At 36.9% G+C, this 13617-nt stretch overlaps 1 protein-coding gene across 1 annotated transcript in view; it reads right to left on the reverse strand.

Annotated features, from left to right (window-relative positions):
• LOC122810349 (carboxylesterase 5A-like) overlaps positions 1-13617 on the reverse strand; it is a 325740-nt gene that overhangs the window by 64561 nt on the left and 247562 nt on the right. The window contains exon 9 of the mRNA XM_044081930.1: positions 7088-7168. Coding sequence (XP_043937865.1) covers positions 7088-7168 — 81 coding nt within the window. The remainder of the gene's footprint in view (positions 1-7087; positions 7169-13617) is intronic.

A 13617-nucleotide genomic window follows, 5' to 3' on the forward strand; every position in this document is an offset into this window, starting at 1 on the left:
AGCGGACAACAGATGGTCTGCATTTTTTTCAGTCCACTTTGGTTCCAGATTATAGTACATACACAGACATCTACCTTCTTTGGTTAGGAACACATTGTATATCACTTAACAATGCAGGCTTTATACAACCATTCCTAATACACGAGTATCAGACAACACCGAATTCAAAAGCCATTGATATTGTCTACACAGGGATATGACATTTAAGAGTCGGTACAGACTGTGGATTAGAAAGGTAAACTGGAATATTTCATTTGCTTGAGAGACTATCTGTAATGGGAGATGTAACAAATCAGAAAGGTAAAATATTTTTTTAAATTTGCTTGAGAGATTACTGGTAATGGGAGATGTGAGAAAACAGAATATCTACAAGTACAATTTTTTAGGAAATGGGAATGGAGTTTAGTCTGTGATTTTTAACGGTAATTAGAATGTCATTCTAGAATTTTGAGATGATGTGTGAATAAATAGTATTCCCATATGAGTTTAGAAACTTATGGACACAGACTAGGGATTTGTCTTCAGAACAAGAGCCTCTTGAGGAGAGGACTGGAAGAGTTGCTATGGATGTGCATTTTATTTATTGGTAGAGTATCTAATGAACAGTTTTTAGTCAAGAGTATTTAGTATTATTGAGGAGCTCCATTTAACTTAGTTTTCAGTGAGCAGTGCAGTGCAGTGTTTGTTGAGGGGAGTTACGTCACAGTGGGCTATGTTGTTATAGCACTGAGTTTATTCATTTGGGAGATGTGGATTTCTGTAAATATTGGGGAGGCATAAAGTAAGGTAGGTAGTAGGCTGTGGCAGTTGCCTTGGGTCAAGACAATGTCATATAGTATTTCACCCTGAAGAGAGACACAAGTTTTGGTGATTGTTTTGATAAAAACATGTAAATCAAAATTTAAGTTGTCAATGATCACACCAAGCAGCTTACTGTTGGTGATATTTTCAAATTGAATGTTTTGGGATGGAGTCATTTTAGGTGTGTTGTAAAGAGTGAGGAGGCTCTGGGTACAAACAGCATGATTTTGGTCTTTTTGGGGTTTAGTATGAGATCCCTGTGTAGGTGCCATCCTTCAAGAGAGGTGAAGGACTACCGAGTGACTTTTTCTATCTCAGCTATGGAGTTGGCTGAACAGATGATTGTTGAGTCATCTACATACTGGATTATTTTAGATGGACCAGAGTTCAAATTGTTGATGAAACTCAAGGTAGTGTTTATACATAGAGGGAAAATCTAACAAAGGTCCTAGTAAAAAATCTTACAGTAGAACAACTTGCATATTTCATGTGGGTACTTTAATAAGGAGTAATTTAACTGTTTAGGAAGTATGGCCTAATATTGATACCTATGTGACACCCCTGTTCACTAGGAAGTAGGATAAATGGGCTTGTTGCTATTTAAAAGACTGGGTGTAGTCTTTTTAGATGCCGTTTGAACCAGAAAGTGGTGTGATATGACAAGTTACGTTCACACGGTTTCAAGCAGGTTTGGATGGGAAAATGTGTTGAATGCTCCAAAGAGGTTTAGAAATGCTGAGGAAGCAAGTTGATTTCCATCTCAAAGGCAATTAACAGTTTTATGCATGTAATAATACTATGCTTTGGTTGAAACGCAGTAGGTAATGGAACAAATAAGAGTGAACACATCTTTCAAGAACTTTAGACAGTGATGGGAAAATGGCAATGAGTCTAGAGTTGTAAGTTCTACTGCTCTGCTTTATTTATGCAGGGGTATTATACACATTTGTTTGCAGGTTTTGGGGATGTAAGATTCGTATATAGACATGTTGATAAGCTTTCCTACCCAATATTCATACTTATATGATGCAAGTTCTGTAGGTTTTAATTTGTGCAGTGTTTTTTTTGATTTATTGGAAATGGGAATAGATTTCAGTTAGAAGGATGACACACTGCTGTGCGTAGGAATAACTTATCTGTATTTATAAGAAGAGCTATTAACTAGTAAAGTGACTGCATTTATGAAATGTGACTTACAGGTAGATGCTGTATAGCAGGTCTATGTTCGGCTATCGAAAACAAAACAAAAAAAAAAACGTGGACAGCTAAATACCGAACGTGAAACATCGAAAGATAAAATTAGCAAGCAACTACTTCAACAAAATAAATTCATTGAATGCAGATAGTTAGCTATCATTATGAATACAACCAAACAAGGTGGGAGGGGGGCTTTACCTCCCACACACCCCCAATGTGGAGGGGCTATGCCCCCCACCCCCAACTATAAATACCAACTCCAAGATCACACTACAGTGGGGAATAGGGCAAATTTAAAAGGTTCTCCTTTACTTACCTTATGCATCACATTACCTCCTGGTTGTTGACCAACTATGGTAATTCACTGAATTTATTTTCATGGAAATAGTTGTTCACTAATTTCATCTCTCAACATTTAACATTCAGTATTTAGTCATTTGCATTTTTTTTGTTTTTGATAGCTGAACATGCACCCCAATACAACTATTGGATTCCTGTAGCATTAGATTATGCTGAGTAACTTTACCTAGTTAAAGGAGTTATTAATGTAAGCTTTTTGTTTTTGTAAATACATGTGGTAGGCTTTCTTGTCTTTATTGGTTAGGTTTTTGCCTGTTGTGGAGGGTCCTATATTTCTGATAATCAAGAGGAATTAGTGTGCCATCACTGCAATCCACACTCTCATTGTCTCATGTGTTGTCTAGTAGGTTGGTTAAGCCAGGGTGTTGTCTCTGTCTTGATGTTTTCATCTGACTGGTGTTAGAGAGTTAATAATATCTAGGAAGATTCTGTTAAAGATTTCAGCAGGTTCATCTAATGGAAGCTTGTTAAGTATGTACCAGTTACATTACTGCAGGGCGGCTATGAAACTGGTTGGATTAAAATTGCTGATATTTCTGAAAAGGATCATACAATGCATACAAGGCAATCTCGGACCCCACCTTGATGGGACTGCTGCATATCCGCAAGTCAAGCTACACTCGAGTAACATGCACGCGTGGCCTCAACCTGGTCTGCGACATCAATAGGACTTGTTGGTGGGACAGATTTGTGTACTGGAGACTCTCCCATTTGTGGAACAAACTCGCTCTCCATGTCAAGCAGAGTACCTCTTTACTCCTTTTTATGCACAACCTGGATAACTGGATGGAAAATAGAAAATACATCCCTTTGATTCTACCTGTGTCCCTGCTGGACAGGGGAATCGGGTGCAGATTTGTCTAAACATGGGCTAAACTCTTGGCTAGGCTTATAAGGGCCTCAGGGCCAATAGCCTAGTAATTTCCTGAGATTCTGTGATCCTGTGAATGGTCAACATGTTTTGTTTGTTTTGTGTTTTGATCATTTAACATTTCAGCCATTCATGACATATATATATATATATATATAAATAATACATGTGTACTGTTAGAGATATATATATATATATATATATATATATATATATATATATATATATATATATATATATATATATATAAATAATACATGTGTACTGTTAGATATTCAGCTTGTAAAGTAAGGAATGTATCAGTTCATGTGGTCAGCTGGTCATAACACTGAGTAATCAAGTAGCAGCCACACAAAACTTCAACATCACCATTACTGTTTTCAGTGGTGAAACACTTTGGGTATGGTTTCTAAGTGCACGCTGATAGTGATACTTTCTTTTGGGAGATTTCTCCCTTCTTTGTGGTTTTGCAACCATGGACTTGGTATATGTAACGTTGGACGTGGTATATGTAAGTGTATGAGCGCTTGTCACCCCTTCATGGAGGGTACAGGGGCAACCCCCTCTACAAAAATGCTTCCTTTTAATTCTGTTTTCATTGGGTTGATTTCCTGTCATGCTCAGCAAGTTGGTTGCACATTGAGCTGCAACTTGACTAGTCACAATGGAAGCTTTGGAGCTTTACCTCCTAAGCTCTGACCTTTGACACTCCTTATGCATGCAGTGCATTGGCTACAGCACTGAACGTTGCTTAACTGTCAGTCTCTGTACCAATGAACTTTGGGTCAAGCACTAGAATACAAAGGAGCATACCTGTGCAGTGTGATTTTACACTGAGCTTACTGTACCCTAAACAAGATAAACAGAATTAATGAAATTAGGTCCCTTTTAAAGCAGAGCGCAACTTTAGATATCGCTGGTGGCATCAGATACTTCTGCAGAGTACCACTGTGAGAAGCAGGTGCACTGCTTTCTAATATATTACCCCTCTCTGTACTTCTACTACTCCTGTTCAGTATATGGGCACATTCCTAAATTCTCCAGGGGTATCAAGTAAAAGCATTGTTTGGCTTCTTTGGCAACAAAATGCATTTTTAAAACACATGAATGAAAAAGCAAACTTTCACTTAATTTTATACATAAAGATGATCTTCATAGGTAATTGACTGATTAATAAAAATTAAGATTTGAGTCCACTGATTGTTTAACAGGGCATCATTTGTGTAGTAGATTTGGAAAAAATAACCAGTTTTAAAAGCAATCAGCTTGGGTGAGTTTAAAGGAAGGAGAAAGTAGGACTAAAATAAGTCATGCTTTTATGTAACACTTTTCAGATTATTATAATACAGTGTGAAAGAAAAGCTTCTTTCCTGTCTTCTTTTTCTGATTCCATGTTAAAAAAAAAAAAAAAGCTGTATTGTGACATTTTTGAGAGATCTCAATATGCCCATTGCAGACTGAAATCAACTAAGAGCAGAATCGTTTTCCTATATTCTGAAAGTAGGTTTTTCCATAATTGTTTTTACTAATAGCTTCTGTACAGCAGGTATAACATTTATCCTTTTCCATTTTTCATCAATAATGTGATCTACTTAGTCACTACCTATATTTCCTTGTATTTGTAGCTTTTTTCACGTTTCCCCTTTTATACAGGTATACTGCATAAAGTACGGCCTATTTTGTGACCTGATTATCCATGAACTGAATCTTGGTACATTCTGTCACTCAGCCCCCTTTTTGTCTTTCTATATAATATGCTGAGCATGTTAGGCACATAGTCAGGTACGCTACACCTTTCACGTCACAATTACATTCTTCTGGACATCCAATAGTTTTGTTGTATATATTCAGTTTAACATATGAACCATCATTAATATACTACAACATGGACATTTTCCACATTTAGTTATATGCATAGTTCACTCTAGAGGTGATATACAATGTTTTTTCTAATGATGACTTAATAATTCTGCCCCTACTGTACACTATGAGAAGTGCATCAACACATTTTTTCTTAAATTCATCTGAAAAGGACAGATTCCAAAATCTTTATAATGTGTGACCTGAGATGTCCGTCTGTTGATAATGGTAAAAACTTAGAAAGGGATTTTTGTGTTTTATTTCCTGGATTCTCCAGATTAGTGTGCATTTAAAAGCCTTTGTTACCCAAAATTAGTTGGAATTTTTTGCAGTTCTACTTTATAGGACCTTACATTTTACCTGCTTTATTAAATCACTGGATAAGCCCTTTCTAAAATCATTTTAACAAAATAATCCATTGCAGCTTGGAGTAGGTTTTCATCATTTACCAGTCTAGAAATGGAGTATATTCTGGCTACATGCCTAACATGCTTAGCATTTTTTGAGGGAAAGATAGAACGTTGATTGCATGCTAGGATCATACCAAGCACTGCTATGATATTAAGAACAAGAAGGTAAACAATTCCCGTTGTAAATACAACCTCATGTGTATTAATTTAAAAACATATATATTTTTTACTTTTTGGCAATGCCTGCAAAACAGGAGAGGTGGGCCTTGCAAAGTAAAACTGAAGTATAGACAGTATGAATAGCATTTGTATTTAAATGCAACTATAAACCCAAGGTTGAATGAGCACATTTCAATATTTGGCTGTGCTGGCTCTAAGATTCTGTAAACCGTAACTTTCAATATTTCTTTTTAAATTTGTTGGGGGGGGGTAATTGCTGTACAGTTTAGTTTAATGCATATTCATTATTTTAACATACATTTTAGGACTTGCACTCTATAACATTTTTATACAAATCTTTTATAAAATACTCAACTGCTGAATCATGAATGCAGATTGATTTTAAGTCACCATTATTTAACATTTTCTATATTATTTCCATTGATATGTTGTGTGTGAAGATAAGGTTTATGAATGATTTTTACAATGTCTATTAATTGTGTTACAATGAATTTAGTAGTTTAAATGGGTGTGTATAAGATGAAAATGTCACAAGATTTGCTTTCATATTGAATTGTTTCCTTGTTATGGATTATACTCTGATAAAGTCCCATGTAAGGAAGGGACAAAGACTTCTTAATATTTACATGATAAAATCTTACTGCGTCAGCTGGCTACAGCGTTGTTAAGGTTTACTTGTGCATGTTTTTTTTTTTTCATGTTGACAATACTGTGGTTTCAGTTCATTACTGTCTGGGATTTAAATTTCATCAAATGCTGTCTTCTTATATACAGGTTTACTCTTCTCAGCACAGAAAGAACCTTTTTCAGTCCATTTTTTATTTATATAAACTTTAGCGGGTGACCATGCCATGGAGACAATTCATTTGTATAGTTAGAAATAAGTAGCACCATTATAAATGCTACCGAATTAACTATTGTTCTAAGTATTCCTGCCCACCCATGACACACATCTACTACTATTTCATGCTGCCCACATTATTACATTACAAATAGTCAGTGATAGCCAGCTCTGCTGTCCGTTAAGTTACCATTCTGACTGTTAGTATAATTTTCCTCACTAGCCTAAATTAGAGTGATGCCAATTGTATGTCACCTGATTCTCAACTATACCTCCTAGTTCTGTAGCTGATGACACTCAGTGTTATCTAAAATGTGTGTCCTCCCTCTAGAATAATCCAACATTTTTCTTGGGATCACTGCTTGTGTAACAGGACCTGACTGTTACTGTCAGTGGTTACCATCGGTGAGGCTTTCTCCAGAATCTGACCACTCCATGTAGTACAAAAATAACACGTACATCATGTTGTTGGCAACTGTTGAATACATTAGTAAAAAAAAATTAATTGTGAATTTGTGAAAGCTAAAGAGTTGTTGTTTCAAAGTGGTTCATATTATACATGCTTACCATATTCCGGCAGAGGCTACCTATAACAGATTCTACAGTCGCTCGGTCTACTCCCTCTGGCCATCCTTCTGGCAAGAACATCTGTAGGAAAGAGATATAAATTCATATCTGTAAAATCCATCTGCTAATCCTGTCAAAGCAGCTCAAAGGCATTTAAATAACTACAAGTTCAATCTTTAGAGCTTTACATATCGTAGAAAACGTAACAGGACTTCAGTGAGCATGAAAATGCTTTAGTCGGGTGTTACTTTGCCCATATGTCATCCACTCATGTCCAGTTATAAATAAAGATGGTGACAGATAACCAGCAGGAACAACAAACATGCAGGGCATTGCTGCCTTCTCATCTGGAATAAGTACTGGGCAATGACCAGAGCTAGGTTGAAGGAAGCCTGTGGATAGTGCGGTAAGTCATGGTGCCAGTGATGGGAGAAATTTATACAACTTCTACAGTGGACACATATCTGCATTTGTCCCTGTTATTAAAACTGTGAGGAAAACTGAAGCATTAATGCATCTAACAGACTCTTTGAGTCTTTGAATTCATTACATCAAGCTTTATATGTAAAAGTCTTCCTAACAAAAAAGAAAAAAAAAACTTTGTGGAGAATGATTTCAAATTATAAGAGCATTACAGATGTTACAATGTTAACAAAACATCAAGCAGTCAAATAAGTTGATATTCACAGTACTAAATGCATTTGATGTGACATTTGCAATTAGTTATGACAGGCCTTTAAACAGAAAAAAAAAAAAAAAAAACGAAAGAAAAATGCCAAGTAGAGAGGTATAGTCCTGTATGACTGGAGTTTCTTTTCTGATAACTTTTGGTAGTATTTTATCTATCTATCTATCTATCTATCTATCTATCTATCTATCTATCTATCTATCTATCTATCTATCTATCTCTCTATCTCTCTATCTCTCTATCTCTCTGTCTCATACACTTGGGACAGAAAACTTCAAACTTGCTTGAAGAAGCCCCTGTCCTGCTATTCCATTCTGAAAGATAACACTAACAGAAGCATGACAGAACTCAGAATTTAGTTAACTTTTAATTTTAGCAGTAGAAAATGGTGTGTGTGTGTGTGTGTGTGTGTTAGAGCCCAACATATTCCATTAATCTAAAATATAATGCATATCCGCATTTGCCAATGCTTTAACTATTCTGTAAAACAGACTACTGATCTTTGAAAAATAAAACCTATGAATGTTAATTTCCTGCTGTACTGGACTTTCACTATATCATCCATTGTCATATATAACTTTTCCTCACATCATATTCTTGGTCATCTTACTTTAGCAGCTACATGAAGTATACCTTTGGATGGGAAAAGGTCCATATGGAAAACCTATTGTTTGTCACCAAAACCTTAGTTGCTATACAAAACTGATTCAGCAGCCAGCCTACTCATGTATTTACTTTTGGGTACTTACGTATTATCGCAACCAGATTTTCGTGGTTGCAAAATTCGCATACTGGAATCGAAGTGAGTGCAAGAAACACTGTAAGGTGTTATTGTAAGTCATTACTGCTAAAAAATAAGTTTGAATTACCTTCAGGATGAAAAATAACTGAAAAATTCCGCTTCCTGTTTTGCATGCATTACACAGAATTGTCAAGGCTGCTCTCTTATCTAAGAAAGGAATGTTTTCACTGTGAGGAATGAATCCTAACAATTTGAAGACAGACACAAGAATCATGCTTTTGGTAAACTATTTATTTCTGACTCATGCTTGAATATAACCTTTTTGATGAGAAACTTGCAGTAACTGATGCTTTTCTAAAGGGAGGTGGATTATGTGTACAGCTTATTCTGGGGCTGTTTTTCATGGAAGAAGTTGGAATTAGTAGTTTGGTTCGGTTTTGTGCTTATGGCATGTTCAGACAGGATTTTGGTAGATATGTGGGTGAATCACTGAGCATTTCTAGCAACTCTTGGTAGTTGGTGGAACTGCGTGCTGTGAGTAAACATCTTCAGATTTGCCGAACTGTGTGTGAAGTGGCATAATGTTTAACTCCCTTGTCCCAGGAGTCCCTAAGGGGAGAAAGGCAGCAGTCCCTGAGCAATCAATGCCCCCTTACTCACTACTTGCAGCAGCAATCAGCTTGGGTTTTGACGACTACTGGCCATGAACATTCCGACGGTCTATTCCTCAATAACTTGCCTTTGCTGCGCTTGTAATCAGCAAGGAAGTGTTTGTGATGCGGTGTAGCAGTGTGGAGTTCGCCGCAAAAGTGAGACATAGCAGGTAGGAGTCGAAATATTTACAGTTATTCCTCTCCCTGCCTCATATCGTGTGTGGCACATTATTACTTACTTACTTACACTCCCCTTTCCAGTTTAATAAACCAGTTTTCTCAGAAACATTACAAATTATGTGAGTTCGAAAATCTGGTTGCGATAATACGTAAGTACCTACTTTTGTTACATTTGTGTTTACATTTTCTCTTTCCTAGCTGGACATGCTTCTCATTGTTAATATTCTCTCAGTTATTACAAAGTACTGTCTGAATAAAACATTTAACACTAGCTATACAGAAATGATAACCATGAGGCAGTGAATAGAAACTGCTAACATAATTTTATTAATGCATATATATGGTTTCCTGTACTTCTGCTGAACATCTTTTTTTTTAATTGTGAAACAGTCAACTGATTTGGCCAGTTCACTGAAGAATTAACATTTGCGAGGTTGAACTTAGTATGAAATCTGTACATAATGGGGTTTAGAGAATTTTCCCTTTTCCTCACAGTTGTGTGATCTTGGCCGTGGGGCACAGTCTTGCACATCAGGGGTGCAGTCAATCCTGACATTATGCAAAGGATATATTTTGTTTTTGGTATCATGTATTCATTCATGGCTGGTCAACATGTTTTGATGTTGGTGCATTTAGTGTCAAGCAGGTGAGAGTGTAGCAGAGATATTCTAACCAATATTTTAGATTAGTTTCACATGAGCACACACACACGCACATTTTATATATATATATATATATATATATATATATATATATATATATATATATATATATATATATATATCTCTAGGTTCATATGTAGATACTAGGTTATCGGCCCAAGGGCCTACGTAAGCCTAGCCAACAAGGTTCCCTCACCCAAGAAAGTTATTTTTCTGTGCCACTGTCGAGCAGAGACACAGAAGTGATCCCCGAGGTGTATTTTCTATTTCCCATCCACTCATCAAGATTTTTCTTGAAGAGTGCTAATGAAGAACTTTGCTTGACATAGATGGGTAGCCTGTTCCAGAGTATGGGAAGTCTCTGGAACAGGAATCTATCCCTCCAGCATGTCCTGTTTATTGTGGTGACAAGGTTTAGGCCCCTAGAGTGTGTAGCTCGGAGGGATTGGTATTTCTTTTGGTGTAGCACGTCCAACAGCTCTGGGTTTAACATAGCTTTATATGTTAGGCAGAGATCACCTCGGAGTAGACAATATGCTACGAAGTAAAGCTGGAGTTTTTTGAGGCGGTCAGTGTAGGGCATTTGTTTGTTTTTATATATATATATATATATATATATATATATATATATATATATATATTTATATATAAGCTAGATATGTTACTAATGTAGCCATAAGATACATCATGCAATCATGCATAACACAATTGCTTGCTCAGTTTATTTATTTATATTTGTTTACTGACCTCAGCCCTGGTGAACTGCAAAATGTTTCACAAAAGATAAGCAAATATAAGAAATAACAGTAGTTCAGACTAATTACATAAAATAAGCTGTGCATATACATTCCAGTGAACAAGTACAGTGTAATGTATAAGCAGAGTGTAATGTACAACATATGCAGCAGTTTTTAAAGTAGGTCGATCTTCAGGGAATCTTGAGAGAGGAGGAGAAGAGGCATGAAATGAGACAGGTTAACGGATATGTCCGGTGTTGAAGCAGGAGCATTCGACTTGTATGAAGAACTGTGTTTTGAATTACATTCTGAATTTGGAATATGATGATTTCCTTAATGTTGATGGGGAGAGCTTGTCAAAAAGTAGGTGCCTAAACCTAAGAACAGAAAGCATGTGGAGTGGCTCTAGGGTTAATGAGCATTGGTGTGACTTGTGAGTAGTGTCTCAGGTTGTATGAGGAGGTTTTTTTGTGATGTCTAGCTGCAAAGGAAGTAAATGCATAGAGTTGGAGTAGTTTGTACAGTTGGGATCCTAAAAGTAGGCTAGAGCTTTTGTTTTATGGGTAGCTATTTGGCTTTTTCTCAGGTGATACAGTGATGCTCACAGAGAGGTGAGTTTGTAATGAATTGGCAGGTGCTGTTTAGAGATATTTTGGAGTGTGGCAATGTTTTTCTTGGAGGCAGAAGTAAAAAGTGGGCACCCATATTCAAGTTGAAAAAGGAGACCTCCTCTGTCAATGGCTGTTCTAACTGGCTTGGATAGAAAAGGGATGAACTTTTTGACCTGAACAGAAGGGTGTTTATTTTGGCTCTGACTTTGTTTATGTGGAAATGGAAGTTAAGCAATTGATCAAGCCATAATCCTAGGTAGTAGTAGGAAGTTGCCTTTACTGAATGGTTGTGTAGGTCAAAGATAAAAGAATCAGGTGTTTGGTGAATTTTTTGTGGAATTCCGATAAACATAGTTTTGGTCTTAGTGGGGCTGAGAAGTATGGTTTATAAGCCATTAGTGGAGCTCATGTACAGTAAGTCTGACTGGAGTTGGCAATGAATGTTGGTGTGAGAGTGACCTGATCAGTAAATGACCATGTCATTAGCATAGCGGATAAGTGGGAGATGGGAGAGGTCACAAGGAAATGTGCTAATGAATATGAAGAAGAGGAGGCAAGCAAGATTGGATCCTTGTGGTACACCTTTGGTAATAGGTGCAGATTCTGATCAGGTGGGTCCTATTTTAACTCTGAAGTGTAAGTCAGTGATGAAGTTTTTAAGCCAGAGGCAGCATCTGACCTGATACCAATTTCAGTTTGTTTGTTTTGGAGAAGATAGTGGTCAATAGGGTCAAATGCCTTTGTTGGGTCTATTAAAAAGTCACATGCAAGGAGGCCATTATCAGAGTTTAGCAGGATGTCATCAGTTTGGGAACAAAATGTTGTCATAGTACATCGTCCAGGTCTGAATCCATATTGCTAGGAGGAGAGCAGGTAGTACTACGGGATAAAGGGGGAGAGTTGGGTGTAGACTATGTTTTCTAGATGTTTGCCCAGAACTGGGAGATAGATATTGGATGGAAGTGAGAGGTATCTTTTGGGCTGGACTGCTTTGAAAGGGATTTAATTAGAGAAGTTTTCCAAACCGGTCACATGTTTTGTGTGAGGCATAGATTATACATGTGGGTGAGAAGAAGACATAGATGCTCTCTGCAGTAATGTATGAACAAGAGGTTTATGTTGTCAGATCCAGGAAGGGTGCCAGTAGAAATAATTTCAAGTAGAACAGAGACTTTTTTGGGATGTATGCTTTTGAATGGAAGAAGGGAATGAATGGTGGTGGTGGGCAATGCAAAATCTGTGGAGGATATTGAGGGGACTGGGAGATTGCTAAATTCTTTAAGGAAATTTTCTAGCAAGTTTTACTGTACCACATTGAACAGTGTTTGTAGACAGGGTATTATGGGAAGGTTTTCTTCTTGTAAGTAGGTTAACCTTTTTCCAGAAGTGTTTAGGGGAACACAAGAGGGTAATTTATTTTTTATTTGGAGATTTCTTTTGTGCCTTCTAATGACTTTGTGGCTAGGTTACTGAAGACTATAAAGGAAGTGCGATTGTCAGTTGTCAGGGTTTCTTTCTATTTTTGCTATGCTTCATTCCTTATAGTTAAAAAATGTATGACTTCAGTGGATAGCCATTCAGTTTTTGGTGTGTTTATATAGCCTGCAGATAAGTAGGAAGAATTTAGCTTGCAGCTGAAGTAGAAGGTGGTTAAGGCTTAGAACTTCTGTTTTAGGGTCACGTAAAGAGAGTATATGGTTTCAGTTATGGCCTGTGAGAAAGGTTCCGAGTTTATCTATACTTGTGCTACTCTGGTTTCTGAAGCCTTTTAATATTGGTGGTAGTTTTGTAGGATATTTGACAACTATAAAGGGGATTGGTCGAGTGTGGAGAGTTTGAAGGACCTGAAGTTAGGTATTGTTCATTTTTTATTAGTTGAAGAAGACCTAGGTCTTATAGGAAAGTGCCCATGTCAAATGAAAGAGGGCAAAGATAATTAAGATTGAAGTCACCTAGAATGATTATGTTGTTATTTTTGGGACAGTTCTTAAGGACGTTGGCGATTAGTGACTTGAATTTATTTAGTGAAGGATAAGGTGGTAGATAGGCTAAGGCAATCAGTAGTGGTTTACCTTTGTGACCTGAAAATTTTAGGGGAATCCAGTTAAGACTGGAATCTGAGGAGGAGTTTCCTTGGGCAGCAACTTTAGAGAGCCTCCACCTGATTGATTGCCTGATCTAGCATCGCTTAACATACTTGTAGGGGGTTATAAAGTGTTGAAAGTTAGGGGAGTCTTTATAACCCAGGATTCTGTCT

This window comes from Protopterus annectens, chromosome 8.part1 (genome assembly GCF_019279795.1).
Source record: "Protopterus annectens isolate FY-2018-M chromosome 8.part1, PAN1.0, whole genome shotgun sequence".
Taxonomy (NCBI): Eukaryota; Metazoa; Chordata; order Ceratodontiformes; family Protopteridae; genus Protopterus; species Protopterus annectens.